The 19116-nt window shown below is 39.5% G+C and overlaps 2 protein-coding genes across 2 annotated transcripts in view; both read left to right on the plus strand.

Moving 5' to 3' along the window:
* LOC124622803 (bromodomain-containing protein 4-like) overlaps positions 1-10812 on the plus strand; it is a 90583-nt gene extending 79771 nt beyond the window's left edge. The window contains exon 3 of the mRNA XM_047148594.1: positions 10618-10812. Coding sequence (XP_047004550.1) covers positions 10618-10812 — 195 coding nt within the window. The remainder of the gene's footprint in view (positions 1-10617) is intronic.
* Positions 10813-18428: 7616 nt separating this feature from the next.
* LOC124622805 (gastrula zinc finger protein XlCGF8.2DB-like) overlaps positions 18429-19116 on the plus strand; it is a 42362-nt gene continuing 41674 nt past the window's right edge. The window contains exon 1 of the mRNA XM_047148595.1: positions 18429-18500. Coding sequence (XP_047004551.1) covers positions 18429-18500 — 72 coding nt within the window. The remainder of the gene's footprint in view (positions 18501-19116) is intronic.

Genomic DNA, 19116 nt, shown 5'->3' on the forward strand with positions numbered 1-19116 from the left:
TTCGCACAGAGACACAGATTCCTCAGATATGGCTGCGGGTGGATACTGCGCGTTCGAACGAACCCATGCTGTAGTATGTCCACCCCGTGCAACGAGTATGCGGGAAGCATATTCCTCGGCACGAGCTAGGTTACAAGGACATTAACTTGTCGCATTGGAGTCACTTCTTTCTCGAGGGCTGACACACGTATTTGTGTTTCCTTAGATGATTTACTTTCCTCACCTATGTGCGCAGAGATGTCAGTCATCTTCACGTTTAACCTAGCTCCTGTCATCCTTTGTTTCATACACTTCCTCACCTCCACCTCCGTTTGTATCACTTTGGCTTCGGTCTCCAATTCGTCTAATTTCAGCGATCTACCCTTCAAGCTTTGATTTCAAAGTCTTTCAAATCATATTTTATTTTCCTCTTTCGTAACTGTTAACTGCGATATGTGGTTTTCTAATATTGCGAGAATTCGATCTAGTCGACTCTGACTTTCCGTTTGGCTCAAAGACGTGCCCTGCGTTACCCTGTACGCCCCCGAACTTTCCTCAATTTTCATTTCGCTTTCTAATGCACTCTGAATTTGTGTACCTCGCAGACATTCCTGTCGTTTCCTCACTCACACCCGAACTGTCCTCCATTGGTCATACGGCATCCATATCAATCAACTGACCAGACCTCAGGCTCAAAGAAAAACGAAACCACAAACTAAAAAATCGTGGCGCCCTCTGCGGACAGATGTCACTCTCTGCACTGGTGTACAAAGTCTGGTCTGGTTCCTTTAGCACAAAGGCGTCCTCTAGCGGTACTGTTTCCGGACGGGCGTGGTTGGATCGGCAGTTTCTGAAACGAGTTACGACTATCTGACTCTGGGATTACAAGAATATTTACTTTCTGAGCTCTGTCGATGAAAAATCTTTCGTCAATCGCGAATTAATTTACCGATCTCGAAACCGAGATCAGCTACAATATCCGATTTTTCACCCCAAAATGACTATATTTGTGAAAGTTTTATGCTGAGATCATCGAGTAGCATATGAAAAGTTCCAGAAATTCTTGTATGTTCACACGGAATATCACTCCATTCACGTCGCTGTTCTCACTGTGAGCCACATAGCTTTATGCTACTGATCGCTTGCACAATATAATTCCGAAGATAGATTCCGTGTAATTTCTGGGAAGGAAAGTAAATGATAAAGGAGAAAAAGGGTTCATTTCGTTGTGCATAGCATGCTGTTTGTTGCAGTTGAAAGAAATATGTTACTACGGAGACAGTTGTAAGTCTGTCAAACATTACATTTGTGGTATCTAATTTATGTATGTACTAATGAAAAAATCTTACCTAAGAAGAAATTGCTTAATGTAGTCCATACATACGTCAGGTAGAGAGTAAAGAGATGGTATGCAACAATTACTGATAGACATCGTGGAATGAACAGAAATCATAGGAAACAAAGTGGCGTTGACCTGCTGAGAAAAACAACTCCAAAATTAGGAACTCGAACACAGAGGGAATTTCTCATAACCACAGTCAACAAACAGTTATCTACAGGGAAAGAAACATCGTCAGGAACATCATGACAAATCAAATGTAGCGTTCTCTCGACAACCTTATCAACAACCTCCTTTCTCGAGGCATAAGAAACCCCTTTCTCAGGCAAAAAAATACGAAATTTGAAAAATTACAAACTGTTTGTAGTAAGCAAATCACAAGTTCCCTAACCTTATTCGCAGTTTCCTCTATATCACCAATACATTGCTTAAAAATGTACCATATAAAGCCACTTTAAGTGTATCAAAATAAAATCTCCATAACATCATCTCAAATCCACTACTAAAAATCCTCCAATATGTCATACCGAAAACGTTTAGTGACTTTGCTGAGAAACGTTTCTTTTGCCAGAATTCGGAATTCGACTCAGTAGTCCTTGATGAAAACAGCGAATTCTTCCAACATTTTAATAACTTTTTCAAATATATGTTACCTGACTGCACAAGCTTCCGACTTGAGTAATATTTACCTGTAAATTCACTGTACATCACTATCTGTAATAAAATTACTAGCTTGTTATCCTCCTGGTTATATTTTTAAAAATAAATTGCATTATGTATAAAGTGTGAAATATAATTTGTAACAGGAAGTCAGCTGTATCAAGACATGCATGTGAGGCAGAAATACAAGAAATTGTTCACTTTGCATCATCATGAGAAAAAGGGAGACTTGCACTAGGCGACCAGTCTAGCCGACGGGAGTCCCTAGCCACACGACATTTCATTTCATCAAAAAAGTAAATATCTACTCTCTAAGGCTTCCACTTGCATCTAACAAGATAAATGATAAGATGCATATATACAGGTTGAAATAAAAATTTATCTTAATTCTACACATGTACAAGTGTTCCCAAATGCGATAGAAAAATATTCTTGCTGGCTGCATTCTCTCTCCGTCAATATGTGCGGACAGCATAAAAAGTGTAAAAGCAGGCATTATCCGTGAAACTGTTTGACAATGGAAATGTGGTGTATGCTAAGGCCGCGTTTAGTCCGTAATGATTAAACTTCAAAAGCATAGCGATAACAAATTCGATTAATGTGGTAAGGATCGTTGTAAGTTAAAAATAATTTGCTAAAGGATGTTTACCATTGCGTGTTATATTCGGTGTGAACGAATCCAAGACTTTTTCACCTACCTGGAAATTTCTGTCTCTGCTTTTTGTCTTTTGAAGTCATTTTCTCTTCTCTGCTACTTACTTGGTGTTCCCTAGAGCAATTTCTACTATCTGGTGACGTATGCATCGTAGCTTAGGAATTCTGTCTGGTGGTTGTTTTTGAGCACGAAACAAGGAAAAAGTAATTCAGAATAGTTTGGGAAAGAATTTATGATAAACTGAAAAATTGTCATGTATTTGTCCCATTTTCTGTGTTTCTTGTGAAAGTAAAGCCTGCGTATTATCCTACATTCCTTCATGATTAAATCAGCTGGATTGTATGAGGCATGGTAGCGGGACATAAATATTTTCTTAATCATCCTATTGCTATGAGAAATCAAAAACTGTGTCTAAATTGATGTCCATTCTCAGAGATAACTTTGTCAACATGTCACACTCTTCCTAAGAAGTTCTTAACAAATGCCGCTGAGACATTTTCGGCAGTTGCGTTCCTCAATGGTGTGAATGAAACGAATTTAGAAGTAAGTTCTACAGCTACAAAGTGTTCTGATAACCTTTTCTACTAGTCGTAACACGTCCATACAGGTCAATGGTTGCTAAATGGCGAAGTTTAACACGAATGGTAGCGTATAGCTGGGAAAACTATGAAGTAGTTAATGTTTCAATCTATTGACACAATTCACATTTCGCTAGAAGTCGTCGAATCCATTTTTCCAAGTTGAAAAAGTAAGAAGATTGTCAAAGTGTGTAAAAACATTCTCGTTTTTCATAGTGTCCCTAACTTACATGAATGTACCATAGAAGTTTACTAACTAGATCTTCAGGGATACGAACAAGCCATATAGTACTGTTAGGTTTCAGTCGTTTCTTACAAGATAAAAGGGTCTGACTGAAGAGTTGGTTTTGTCACGCTATTTTTGTTTAATGTTTCTCCGTATCAGATCTTGGTCTTGATCCCTTGCAATGACACTTAAAGCTGATGAAATGCAATTTTAGAATGCTGCTTCATGTAGGTACAGCACGCTGACATTGGATTGACAAAACTCTGTAAATGAGCCAGTTTGTGTTTCTCCAAGACATCGTGATAAAGCGTCTGCTACAACATTTGTTAAACCAGAAATGTACACAATGGTGCAGCTAAATTCTTGTAAATATGTTGCCGTTTTTATTAATCGATCATGAGAATGTTTGGGTGCCATGAGAAATTCTAAGGCTCGGTGGTCTTCAAAAACTTTAGAATGTCTTCCAAATAAGAAATGTCGAAATTTACCAAAAGGTCAAATTATTGCTAACCCCTCGAGCTCGGTGATGGAATAATAGCGTTCAGAATGGGATAGTACTCAACTTGAAAAGGCGATACTTTTTTAAACAGCAGCCTCATCTTCTTCAATCACTTGAAACAGATAAACGCCAATTGCCGTCTTTCACCTTCCAGTAGGAAACAAAGCTCGCAAGAAAGGTCGGGATGTGAAAGTAATGCTGCATCTAGCAAAGCCAGTTTTAGGTGTCAAATTCTTTCTGAACCTGTTCGTCCCAGCAGCAATTTGTATTTTTTACCACTAAGCGGACATAACCGTGGATTGTGAAGAGCCTTGTAATCAATGAAACGGCGAAAGAAATTTATGAGGCCAAGAAAACTTCTCATTTGGCGTTTATTTGTTGGAGTAACAATATCTTGAATGGCCTGAAGTTTGTCTGGATCAGGTTTAATTCCAGAAGCTGAAATCTTATGTACTAAAAAATTAATTTAAATCTTTCCAAGCTGCGATTTATTGACATTGACAGTAATACCTTATTTTAAAAAAGAAATCTAACAATGACTTTAAAGTGTTATTGTGTTGGTGCCACGTTTCCTCTGCAGTGATTGTCATTGACATATGTAGTGATTCTGTTCCTTAATTCTTTCCATAGACTGGAGTTTAATCCTCTGGTAAATGCTGCTGAAGAAATATTCAAGCCGAAACGGAGTATGCAATACTGGTAACCGATTCCAAAGCAAAGAAACGCTGCGTATTGGCAACAGTTTGGATGCAGTTCAATTTCCCAAAAACCGAACTTGAAATCGAGAGTGGAAAATACGGTGAGACCGTGATATTTCTGTAACGCCTTGGCCAAGATTTTTGGTCTGTCTGTTTCAGGTACAATGGTCTCATTTATTTGCCTTGAATTCTGAACAAATATGAGAAAACCGTCTTTCTTCGGTAAGATGTTTGATGGACTATTATGCTAGCTGTTATTTCAGTGGTGCTTTCCTGAAGTATGGATTCAAGCTCCTGTTTCACTTTATCTCTACAAATTTATGGAATATGTTAATGTCTTCCTACAAAATTACTGTGCTGTTTCGCTGGAAATTTATTAAGAAGTCCCCTAATGGTTCCTCGGAAATTGACAAAAACATGAGCATGCGTTTGAAGAATCTGCTGTAATTGTTGTTTGTCGTGGTCAGATATAGCTTTGTAACTGTCTACTGTAGGCTGTATTACCTCTAAAATGTTTTTTGGCTGTTCGTGATCTTTATTTGCGTAATAAAAGTCTGTATTATTTAACTGTGACTTGTACCAATCAACGTTTTCGTTTGAAGTTAAGAAACTGTTGATGTACTGTATTTCTCTATAAAAGCTTTGTTCAAACTTTAATGAAATCTGAGCATCGTTCTTGTACAGCAATATGCAAGAATTGTTCAAATCCAATACCACTTCCTGTTCGTTCAGAAAAGGGACACTCTGCATTGCTCTGTTGTGAATAGTGGCACGATCAGAAAGTTTGCGAAAAGAGTATGACCTTGTACCACGAATTCCAGATGTGTTTGTGATGATGGTTTCGTCTGTCTTCATTACTCGTAAATGACGCAGATTGCCCTTTGTTGTTTATGTCCTGATAGTTGCGGTTTTAGTGGGAAAAATACTTATTTCTGTACTGGCTGTATTATTTCTCTATCTCTAGTAATTGTATAAAGTATCGGAACCCGTGAATATTGTCATTCTAGTGTCCTGTCAGTAGCGAAATGTGTAATGATCTTGGATGTTTTGAAACGCAAAGCTGGATTAACGCTGGTGGGCTGTAAGGTTCTAACAAATGTTGGTTTTCATGTACCATGTGTTGAAAAAATTGTTTTAGCGTTTCAAATATTGTAAGTTTTCAAAGTTTGGTAAAGTTTATGTCCTTGACACCACGTTGTGTTGTATGTGACCAGTACGCTGCAAGAAAGGCGCTCAGAAATTCTTCAACTGAAAAGCATTGTGAAGCTGGTATCTGTACAGATATCATTGATGATCTTGTAGCTCTCGAAGAACGAAGTTATAATGAAGTCTAGACCTTCCACTGCTTACAGGCGTTGATAAAAACGTTGTTGCACAATCGGTCTCATTCTCATTGCTGGTTCTTCTTGTGAAATTGCACAAATAAGCTTTGCAATAGGTATTGCGACAAAATCTGGAAACAGAGTGTCTTATTAAACAAGCAATAGGTGGCCACAGTTGTCAATAACTTACGAAAAACACATTGTGTACTGTGTGGCTTTACTATAATAGAGGAAAAGAATTTCACCTTTTTTCCATACCAGCGAATTCTCTTTTCAATAGCATTTTGTTTAACAACTTAACATAATGTACCCAACTCCCGCACCTCAATCCTGGGCGCAAAATGTAAAATAATAATAATAATAATAATAATTCCAACCCCAAAGAAAGCAGGTGTTGAGAGATGTGAAAATTACCGAACGATCAGTTTAATATGTCACGGCTGCAAAATACTAACGCGAATTCCTTATAGACGAATGGAAAAGCTGGTAGAAGCCGACCTCGGGGAAGATCAGTCTGGATTCCGTAGAAATGTTGGAACACGTGAGGCTATACTGAGCCTACGACTTATCTTAGAAAATAGATCAAGGAAAGGAAAACCTACGTTTCTACCATTTGTAGACTTAGAGAAAGCTTTTGACAATGTTGACTGGAATACTCTCTTTCAAATTCTGAAGGTGGCCGGGGTAAAATACCGGGAGTGAAAGGCTATTTACAATTTGTACAGAGACCAGATAGCAGTTATAAGAGTCGAGGGAGATGAAAGGGAAGCAGTGGTTGGGAAGGGAATGAGACAGGCCTGTAGCCTATCCCCGATGTTGTTCAATCTGTATATTGAGCAAGCAGTGAAGGAAACAAAAGAAAAATTCAGAGTAGGTATTAAAATCCATGGAGAAGAAATAAAAACTTTGAGGTTTGCCGACGAAATTGTAATTCTGTCAGAGACAGCAAAGGACTTGGAAGAGCAGCTGAACGGAATGGACAGTGTCTTGAAAGGAGGATATGAGATGAACATCAACAAAAGCAACACGACTATAACGGAATGTTGTCGAATTAAGTCGGGTGATGCTGAGGGAATTAGATCAAGAAATGAGACACTTAAGGTAGTAGGTAAGTTTTGCTATTTGGGGCCAAAAATAACTGATGATGGCCGAAGTAGAGAGGATATAAAATGTAGACTGGCAATGGCAAGGAAAGCGTTTCTGAAGAAGAGGAATTTGTTAACATCGATATAGATTTAAGCGTAAGGAAGTCGTTTCCGAAAGTATTTGTGTGGAGTGTAGCCACGTATGGAAGTGAAACATGGACGATAAATAGTTTGCACAAGAAGAGAATAGAAGCTTTCGAAATGTGGTGCTACAGAAGAATGCTGAAGATTAGGTGGGTAGATCACATAACTAACGAGGAGATATTCAACAGAATTGGGGAGAAGAGAAATTTGTGGCACAACTTGACAAGAAGAAGGGACCGGTTGGTAGTATATGTTCTGCGGCATCAGGGGATCACAAATTTAGCGCTGAAGGGCATCGTGGAGGGTAAAAATCGTAGAGGAAGACCAAGAGATGAATACACTAAGCAGATTCAGAAGGATGTAGGTTACATACAGTAAGTACTGGGAAATGAAGAAGCTTGCACAGGATAGAGTAGCCCGGAGAGCTGCGTCAAACCAGTCTCTGGACTGAAGACAACAACAACAACAACAACAACAACATCTATAAGTAATTAAAAATTAAATTTTGCCTCTACAACACAAATTAAGAATTAGAAAACATGCGTTTTACCTTCAATACTATCCCACAAACCCAGATAATGTGCAATAAAAACAAACCCTGTATCACATTCCACTTTCTACTGTCACCAGTGGATGGCTCCACTGAAAAATCTTCCGTAATTCGAAAGTGCGAGTCAATTTCGATATATACATGTATTCACGAAATTAGTGCCTAAACTTCTAATGTATGCACTCACATTGCTAGATATCAGTGCCTAATGACAGTTGACATTTGAAAATGTAGGCCTGATATTTCGATATCGTAAAACTAACCTGATAGGCTTATAACTGCAGATAAAATTGTACAAGCCTTCAAAATACATACGCTGTGTAAAAGGTACAGTGTTCAAATTGCTTCTTGAGGTTAGTGGATTAAAAAAGACACTGTTAGACTCAAATTAATTAATGTGACATCACATGTATCTCCAATGTAAAGAAAGTGTAAGTTAATTTCCACATAAGTAAATATTTGTCAAATCTGCACCTGAAATATTCTAAACTATGTCTATGTCTAGTAACTGTTAACATATTAGAAGCTAGGTGTAGTGATTCCATGTCGTAAAACTAACCTGACCAGGCTCATAACTGCAAAAAAATACAGCACTAAGCAGGCAAATGCACAGACTGACAGTATCTACTTAGGCCAAATGTTAATATAAATCATAATACACCTAAAGTATATGTTCTAGCATTTCAATTATTCTCAAGCATCGTTTTAGGAGGGGTGGAGATACTGAAAGGCGTTATTCACTAGAAAAAATATGAATGATGCTGTTCATTTTCAGTTACTGGTATTATATAAAATGACTTGGGTCTAATGAAGGCTGTGTAATAAAGAGTAGTTTATGGTTAGAAGGCTGTCTAAAAGCTTCATAGACTATATTTGTTTGATATCATCGCTCACAATATATTAAAAATATGTGTCAGAAACGTGAAAAGCGCGATGTTCATGGAACAGCATTATCTGAACATGTAAAATGTATATACAATCTGTGCAGTTGCATTTCTGGAAACCATGGGTTATCAAAAGAAAACCGTATAACCAACTGCACCACCACAAACACACTTACAACACAATTGTCGTACTCGGGACGGAAGGAAGGAATAAGGTGTTATTATTACCTAATATTACTTAGACTGCAGAAGACTACGTACTGCTTGTAAACAAGTCACCAAAGATAGTAATAGTGAGAGATGCGACATTTTGAAAAACAACATCAGAGTCGATATCTTAGAGAAATAAATAAGTCTACTATCGTATGTTGTGAGACACCACACGTTTTGCAACCGCAAATTAAATAACGTCACTTCTAGATTTCCTATTTAATTCATTAAATTAGATGTTTATCGCAAAGTACACTAAATCACACATGAACATTCAATTTTCTACGCCTTTTAGGCACAAAGGGCCATCAAATACACCTAACCCAAGACATTTTATGACCACGCTAAATTGCTATAAATGTAAATGAAATGCCACAACACTTATTAAAGTGATGTTGTTCTTTGTAACGTTCAGATATGCAGTTATTGATGTGGAAATCATGTTCTAAGAAAATTCTGGATCAATAAATGACCTTAATGATTCAACCAACCCATGATGCTGCCTCTGCTGAAATATACGCTTATTATCCAGCCCTCAACCATATCGTTTACGTTCGGACCCTCAATAATCAAGCCATAAACAAAATGGCACTAAATATTACGAAGTATCACACCTCAAAATTTCAGTGTTTGCAGAGACGAAGATATCGACGTCATAACATACGGAAAACAATGACGAATCAAGTGATTATAGCAGCCACAGCGGTAAATCGTTACCAACAAATGACGAAGTGATGACACTACATTCCTCACAGTAGTTGAAAAGAAAGATACAACTCGTTGTGGATACACATGAGTAGTCTTGTGCGGAGAACAAACACACAATAAATTCTGCTGATGTGGCCTCCAGCCAGGCAATGCCACGTACTTTGGCATAGGAAAACATAAGAAGTTTCCTGTAATCACGTGTCTGGTAACTTTGTAAAACCTGTAAGGTTGTTACCAATAAATTTTGCCACTTCTGGGCTGTTATTTGACGTATATAATTTATTACACAAGTTTTACTATACAACTGGAGATCATTCACATTAAAAAGTCAACCCAACTGTGTTGGTGTAGCTATACCTGTGAGAAGTCGACTGCAAGCGAACGTTATCCTCCACGTACTATAACTTTATAGAACTCCTGAATCAGGTAGCTCTATTAATGTAGAGTTCTATTGTGATTTAGTGAGGTAGAATAGCGCATCAATCCCCACGCACTTTACCGGTTCTGTAAGAATATGAACATTATTCCTCCAGGCTGTAGGGACAAGTAATAGGCACAAAGGGAATTCCTGGGGTGGGTGAGGGGGTGCGTGGGTTGGAAGGACTGATTTGTGATTCTATCAGTTCAGCTACCATTTGATCGGAAGCCTTTTTGGGTGAGATGGTTCAATCAGTGCTACATATTTGTTGCGACTTGATAGGGAAAGTGCTGAGTAGGATATTACTACTCTGTACCAGTTTCTTCCATGTGGTGTCAACTACATGGTACTTTGTCATACAGATCGTGGAATTTACCACTAAAATATCCAGTTACGTTATTTTCGTCACCGTTTCATTTAAAGTAATATACTATGACGCCATTAACTTGTACACAGCAGAAATAGCAATGTGTTGAATGCAATGGAACGTTCACCAGTGGTTAGAGGTACAATTTATGCGGAGGCCACAGTGTCCAATTCAAATGTTATTATAGATGGAGGTATACAGGAAGTTATGTGCTCCAGCAGTGTGAATGTATTAAATAGTGAGCAGGCAGTAGATCCTGTATCAGATGTTGTCTTGGGTAATGATGTTGATACAGCACAAGGCTGCAGAATGTGTTATCAATGTATGTGGAGACACTCAGTCCAGTAATGATATGGAATCTACCAATGAGGAGGCTATAGTTCCTGTAACCGATGAACGAGCAGTAGCTGTGGGTAAAGTTTTTATTGTGCAGAAGGGAGCAGCAGGTGTTGATATTGTGATTCAGACTATGAAGGATTCTGTTGATTAAAGTTTAAGTTTATGTCTGTTGCTAATAGTATGAGTGAAGAAGCTCAGCATACACACTTTTTTAAGGAAGCATGGGAGATTCTGATGATTGGATAGCCAGAGCAAAATGGTTTCAGAAGTGTGCACCTGATGATTGGGAGACTAGCAAGCATGATTATGTCAGACAAATCAGGGATTTATGTAGGGAAAGTGAGGAATTGAAACACGCTTACAAGGAAACAGTTAATTGGAATAATGTTGTTAAACCATTGGATAAAGAATGTGTATTTACAATGAGAAAAGACTGTATAGGTGATAATAATACTATGAATAATGTTACAATTAATGAGGATGTTGATGAAATCGAAAATTTCACAGTGTATAATGATGAACAACAGATAGCCATGCATGAGCAGCTAAATAATGAATGGGTGGGGAAAGATGAGTGTGATTATGATGCTGATGACTGGGTTGATTTTGCAAAGTGGCACCTGCAGTTGATACCAGTGACCTGGGAGGAAGAAAAGTATAGCTTTCCTAAAAAGCTAGGTGTGTTGAGAGTAGGAAACTCTGGAATTAAAGAGTCCTTTGATTAAATATTTTCAGGGGATAAGGATATTGAATCTCTTAGTGAAGAGCAGGTGTGCACCATGACTAAAGATTATGTACAACAGACAGAGGAGGACTTGTTGACCAAAACAGAATTGAAGCATGATTTTACTGAAGAGGTGTAGGCAATAATAACTGTTGGTGTGTTGGGGTCTGTGAAACTGTTTTGGTGGATATTGGAATTTCTGTCTCTGGGTTGGCAGAGAGCTTTTATGATCATATTAGGAACAGGGGGGCAGTGTAATTTCCAGTCACAGGGGTGAAAATTAAAAATGCTATAGTAACTTTCAGTAAACTAGTGAGGAAGGGGTGGTAGTTTAAGTATGGATCTGATGTTAGGGATTCATTTCCTGAGTAAATATGAGTCATATGTAGATTGTAAGGACCTTATGGTGGAACTGAATACCTTTGAGGGAAGGAAAATGTTAAATTCAAAAATGCACTCAATGATGCAGAACTGGTGGCTTGTTTGAATGTAGCACAATGATGGATGGATAAGATGAAGGTTAAGAAAGAGATAAGGAGTAAAGTAAGTGGTACAAAGGGGATTTCTGAAGATGAGAAGGCAAAATTATATCAATTATTGAGTAAAGACAAAGATGTGTTTTCTGAAAAACCAGGGAAGGTGACTGATTTTGAGTATTCACTCAGAGTGAATGCACATGAACCCACGAAAGTCAGGTAATACCCTATAGCACTAGCAGAGATCAGAGATCCTCTAATTTATCATGTGTATGCTAGCTAAGGTGTCTTTTTTTTTGGCAAGGGACTCCATGCTGTATACTATTTACATACGTGTTTAGTTTTAAGAATTTTCTGGATGGCCTTGTGGTTTTCATGTTTGTCTTAGCAGAAATATAGTGGTATCTGAAGTTGTGGAACAGCCAGTTGACACAGCTAATTCTCTCATAATGACTAGTGATATGGGCTACAACTCTTGTAGTCACTATACAGCACTTTTCCTTATTGTTTATAATGACACAAATACTGATTCAGTTTTTCTGGGTGGTGATTGTGATTTGGTCACACACCAAATTTTTTTAGTGTGTGGGGGTGGAGATAGTTCAGCATGGGATTGACTGATGAGAATATGGAATTGAATGGTATACATATAACATATTTTTGTTGTCATTGAAGAAATGTTTAGATTTGGGTGGATATATAATTTGTTTTTATTTTGTTTTTATGTTTAGGATTACTTAGTTTCAGGGGAATATAGGGTGATTTGTGTATTATATCGTGCCATGGGGTATTTTATTCATTTTGTAGTGCATTAATTTTCATTGGTCATTGAACTGCAGTTATATTATTGTTTGGGTTAAAGCTAGAGACAGGGTTGTTGCTGGAACCTAATATGGAACCCTTCATATAATATGTTTTTGAGTACTATTCTTGTCACATATTTTCAAGTCACGCTTTGCTTAGAGAAACCTTATCTCATTGTTGTATAGTTGCAACGATTTGGGCCGTTTCTGTTCCCGAATGGAACGAATTGTTGTAATTAAAGAAAAGTCTGTAGCCATCATATATTTCTTGGTAACACTACCATCTGTATGTTTGTGTCAGGTTTCGCCCTGAAATTTCGCTTTAACTGTGCCAAGTCCGAACAGCTGAAGGGGTGGGTTTGTATCCGACCAATTCTTGGTACCTGGACACCTTTGCTGATACGAAATTGACTGGGTGAATTCTGTTTGTTCCTGTTAGAATCGAGTTAGCTGACTGGCAGGAGAACTTGAGGAACAGAGTCCGAGATCCGAGCTGCCACACTGATGCAGGTCAGAGGCACACGACAGAAGACAGCACAAGGTGTAGTGCTTGCTGTATGAGCTGTGTAATTTCTACTAAGAAATGTAGTGCAATGAAATAAAAAGACTGATAAAAAAGAACAATATTTAGAGCACTTTAAGAAAACTTGCGGGTGCACCTTCGGTTCGTTTATGTTTTGTGACTTACAACCTTTGGACAATCATATCATCATCATGGAAATGCTGATGCATAAACGTATTTACAGAAGGTTTACTTAAGTAATGGTAGGTATAAGCTGCCAAATAAGATAATATAGGGACTTGTTCATTGAGCTTTTTCTGCTATAATATGTAGTTTACCATGCACTACGTTTATCGAGTAGCAAGTGGGAGTAATTGTGAGCGTACAAGCTGTGGCGGAAGATTAGAATGCAGTTTTCCGCCACAGAGCACGGGGCCATCGAGAGGGACTGGCAATTACGCGGCCTTGGGAAAACCCGAGCGGAAGCTTGGCAGGGGAGAATAAGGCCGTGTTTGCGCCCTTGGAGTAATTTATATGCCAGAGAAAAACTGATAAAAACAGAACTAAGAGTGACACGGAGGTGCGAGTTGGCACTCATGGACAGAAAAATATTTAAAGCTAAATTATCTAGACGCGCCACAAAAATGTATAATAGTTTAAAAGTCATAGTTTTCTTAAAAATTGTAAATTTATGGAAGTTCAGAAGCTAATATCTCGGCAATGCTTTGGCCGATTAATATGAACAAAATGTTAACGGATGTGGCTAGTAGAGCTGCACCGAGTAGTCATAGTCGATTTAACAGAATATGTACCATTTTTGAATGAGAGGTCGGAATATGGGACTCGACTGATAGAAACTGTGTTTTTGGTAATAAATAAATTTAAAGAGACGACACTAGCAGCAGAATTCTAAGGTTTAAAGAGGTACGTGAGTAATTATGTATTTTTATTTATTTATATATGTTTAGTATCAGCGGTCTGGGAAAAGCAAAATCACGCCACAAGAACATTATTTGTCAAGAAACGGTGGTAGATACAAATAATCGGACTTCGTAATTTTTTTGTCAAACATTGAGTTAGGCAGTCGTTTCGAGGCTGCATAGGGCGGCCATCTTTGAGGAGACTGAGCGACACTGAGAGCCAGACGTGCCGCGCATCTGGGGATAGTATTGGGTTGGTAGACATGATCGGGGAGAAGTATGTACAGGGTTATTACAAATGATTGAAGCGATTTCACAGCTCTACAATATCTTTATTATTTGAGATATTTTCACAATGCTTTGCACACACATACAAAAACTCAAAAAGTTTTTTTAGGCATTCGCAAATGTTCGATATGTGCCCCTTTAGTGATTCGGCAGACATCAAGCCGATAATCAAGTTCCTCCCACACTCGGCGCAGCATGTCCCCATCGATGAGTTCGAAAGCTTCGTTGATGCGAGCTCGCAGTGCTGGCACGTTTCTTGGTAGAGGAGGTTTAAACACTGAATCTTTCACATAACCCCACAGAAAGAAATCGCATGGGGTTAAGTCGGAGAGCGTGGAGGCCGTGACATGAATTGCTGATCATGATCTCCACCACGACCGATCCATCGGTTTTCCAATCTCCTGTTTAAGAAATGCCGAACATCATGATGGAAGTGCGGTGGAGCACCATCCTGTTGAAAGATGAAGTCGGCGCTGTCGTTCTCCAGTTGTGGCATGAGCCAATTTTCCAGCATGTCCAGATACACGTGTCCCGTAACGTATTTTTCGCAGAAGAAAAAGGTGCCGTAAACTTTAAATGGCGAGATTGCACAAAACACGTTAACTTTTGGTGAAATGCGAATTTGCTGCACGAATGCGTGAGGATTCTCTACCGCCCAGATTCGCGCATTGTGTCTGTTCACTTCACCATTAAGAAAAAATGTTGCTTCATCACTGAAAACAAGTTTCGCACTGAACGCATCCTCTTCCATGAGCTGTTGCAACCGCGCCGAAAATTCAAAGCGTTTGACTTTGTCATCGGGTGCCAGGGCTTGTAGCAATTGTAAACGGTAAGGCTTCTGCTTCAGCCTTTTCCGTAAGATTTTCCAAACCGTCGGCTGTGGTACGTTTAGCTCCCTGCTTGGTTTATTCGTCGACTTCCGCGGGCTACGCGTGAAACTTGCCCGCACGCGTTCAACCGTTTCTTCGCTCACTGCAGGCCGACCCGTTGATTTCCCCTTACAGAGGCATCCAGAAGCTTTAAACTGCGCATACCATCGCCGAATGGAGTTAGCAGTTGGTGGATCTTTGTTGAACTTCGTCCTGAAGTGTCATTGCACTGGTATGACTGACTGATGTGAGTGCATTTCAAGCACGACATACGCTTTCTCGGCTTCTGTCGCCATTTTGTCTCACTGCGCTCTCGAGCGCTCTGGCGGCAGAAACCTGAAACAAAACTTTATGAGTTTTTCTACGTATCTGTAGTGTGTCGTGACCATATGTCAATGAATGGAGCTACAGTGAATTTATGAAATCGCTTCAATCATTTGTAATAGCCCTGTATGTAGCGACGTTCAAAAACGATCAGGTTGAGCGGAATATAATGGTTTAGGACAGCAGACAACAGTGTATTTAGTGAACTGTGAGCAGACTGTCGAGTGCCATGATCGCGACATATGGTTCAAATGGCTCTGAGCACTATGGAACTTAACATCTGAGGTCATCAGTCCCCTAGAACTTAGAACTACTTATACCTAACTAACCTAACGACATCACACACATCCAAGCCTGAGGCAGGATTCGAACCTGCGACCGCAGCGGTCGGGCGGTTCCGGACTGAAGCGCCTAGAACTGCTCGGCCATCCCGGCCGGCTATAGATTTTGTAACGTCCCCTTAGAAAAATTAATGAATTACTGTGCTGGCGAGCCCCTACGTTATTTGATTTTCAAACAGCTGAGCAGAACAGAATGACTCAGACATTTCGCATGGATGTGTGTGATGTCCTTAGATTAGTTAGGTTTAACTAGTTCTAAGTTCTAGGGGACTGATGACCTCAGAAGTTAAGTCCCATTGTGCTCAGAGACATTTGAACCATTTTTTTTAACAAATCTACAGTGCGTAATGCCCAGTTACGTCGTACTACATATACTTAATTGTTCTGCTTCACCATATTTATTTGGATTACCTTTCTCACTCCTTTATTATACTTTCTTTTTTTTCTGAAATTAATTTGAAACTTGGTAGTTGGCTCATATACTGAGTGATTCCATTCCAAACCTGTGGGTAATCTTGAAAATGTTTCAGCTATTATATTCTCATCTCCTCAATGTATTGTATTTCATAGTCAGATTCTTGAGGAAACCAAACACATCTCATCGTAGTCAGATTCTTGAGGAAACCAAACACACCTGATCAGTCACTGGTGTAATTGCTTATCATTCATTAGAAAAGTGCGGCCTGACGATAGGTCTAAAATACGGCTCTGTTTCCTGCTAAGAGGTACCTAAGCCATTTAAATCTCCAGATCTCAGCTAATGCTTCCTTTTCTGTAACAGAATAATTTCTTTCAAGCTTATTTATAATTCGGCTAGCATGAGCTACAGTGCGATGACTACCCACTTGTACTGATAAAACTCACTGGGAAACGTCGCAAACCCCACCATAATCGTGTTGATAACGCAAATGCCTCAGTGAAACTGGCATTATACGTTAGAGGTGCTTCTAATGGATTTTCTTTGATTTTATCAAACACTAATTTCGCGTCCTCACCCTAGCGCCAATGGGAATGTTGTTTCAATATATGTGCGATCAAAGGATGCATTACGTGGTCTTCTGACAGAAATCGTGGCTAGAAATTATTTTAAACCTTTTTTGTTTTCAGGGTTTGGAGATTTAGCGATAGCGTCTAATCGTTGTGGCTCAAGTCTAATTCGTTTAGCACCCACAATATGTCCCTGAAGTTGTACATCCTTCTTACCAAATGAAGATTTGGCCAGCTTTATAGTGAGCCCTTTTTGTTTACACTTGTAAAAACTTCTAAAAACTGTTTGTGTTCAACCAATGCCTATGGAATAATGACAAAGCCATCGATATATATTACAATCTTTCGTACTAGTTCACTGCTGACAGCTAGATCTAGTGCCCTGGTGAAAGTAGGTATTCTGAGCGGGTTCTCGAACAGCCTGAGTCACTGATGACGTTATTGATGATATCATTGATGAGTCATGGGATTTCCCACGTCCTCCCACCTCCTCCCACTGACACACGCCAAGTTTTCTACGTGTAAAATGACTGGAAATTCAAATAAAGGATTGAAATACATTTGGCTTGATATTCAAAAATAGTCCGGTTGCATTAGTGTGTTTACTATGCAGGCAGGGCGAGAAATCCAAGACGACGCATTTTCATACTTGCTGTAGTATATCGAGAGGTTGTAACAATGGAAAATTGTACTCAAATGCAGGAGGATCCGCAACGAATTGACGCATGGTGCAGTGAATGGCAATTGAATCTCAATGTAGACTAGTGTAATGTGCTGCGAATACATAGAAAGAAAGATCCTTTATCATTTAGCTGCACTAGAGCAGGTCAGCAACTGAAAGCAGTTAATTCCATAAATTATCTGGGATTAGGCATTTGGAGTGATTTAAGATGGAATGACCATATAAAGTTGATCATCGGTAAAGTAGATGCCAGACACATTAATTGGAAGAATCCTTAGGAAATGCAACCCGAAAACAACGGAAGTAGGTTACAGTACACTTGTTCGCCCTATGCTTGAATATTTTTCACCAGTGTGGGATCCGTACCAGATAGGGTTGATAGAAATAGAGAAGATCCAACGGAGAGCAGCGCGCTACGTTACAGGATCATTTAATAATCTCGAAAGCATTACGGAGATGATACATAAACTCCAGTAGAAGACTCTGCAGGAGAGATGCTCAGTAGATCGGTATGGGCTTTTGTTGAACTTTCGAGAACATAACTTCACCGAGGAGTCAAGCGGTATATTGCTCCCTCCTACGTATATGTCTTGCGAAGAGACCATGAGGATAAAATCAGAGAGATTAGAGCCCACACAGAGGCATACCGACAATCTTTCTTTCCACGAACTGGAATGTAAGGGAGTACCGATAGAGGTACTCAAGGTACCCTCCGCCACACACCGTCAGGTGGCTTGCGGAGTATAGATGTAGATGTATATGTAGACTTGGAATAACGGTCCTCGCTCTGTCACGCCACAATTAGCCGCTTGGAATATGGACACCAGTCTAACTACACATCAGAATCCAAGATGGCTGACTTGGAGCGCAGACTGGCCAAAAAATCTGCAACCAACATTCTGCAGTACCTCGCCAAGAACCAAGTAACCCTGGAGTCGCAATACTGTGCACCTACGACAGCTCTCTTTAGAGAGACGCCAAACACATACTACCAGTTCGATAACCTGACACAGAATGGAGTATAGAATTTCCAATCCCCAGTGCTAGTATGCTGTTGTGATAGTACTGCAGCCTGAGAAGGCATGATTGGACTTCAAATGCCAGGCAGTCACGGAGGATGCAGGAACCACCGAATGACACGGAGTCAAAATGAAAAATTTAGTTACTCCAAGTTGGAAAGTGTGGTGGCTGTCAAGCTACGAAGCACTTGTCCTTACTTTAAGACTGAATAATCCACCGACTTAGCCTGTAAGATTGTGCAACACTCGTCACTGTAGAGCGCAGGTAGGGGGAACGGATGGGAGAGTCGTGGATGTTGGCTCACGTCACCTCCGCCACATTCACTGTACAGAGCCATCTCGGGTGGAGACGGGTCACGTGCTTTGCTGCTCGACAGCCTGCGTTTACCTCGGCTCCAATGTTGGTGGAAGAGCATAGTATGAGGTAACATAGTCACCGAATTCACCAGAGGTGGTTGTTCTGGATACTGATTTCTCAGGATCTATGCACCCAAATTGCGTGAAAATGTTATCACATGTC

The sequence above is a fragment of the Schistocerca americana genome, chromosome 7, assembly GCF_021461395.2.
Source record: "Schistocerca americana isolate TAMUIC-IGC-003095 chromosome 7, iqSchAmer2.1, whole genome shotgun sequence".
Taxonomy (NCBI): domain Eukaryota; kingdom Metazoa; phylum Arthropoda; class Insecta; order Orthoptera; family Acrididae; genus Schistocerca; species Schistocerca americana.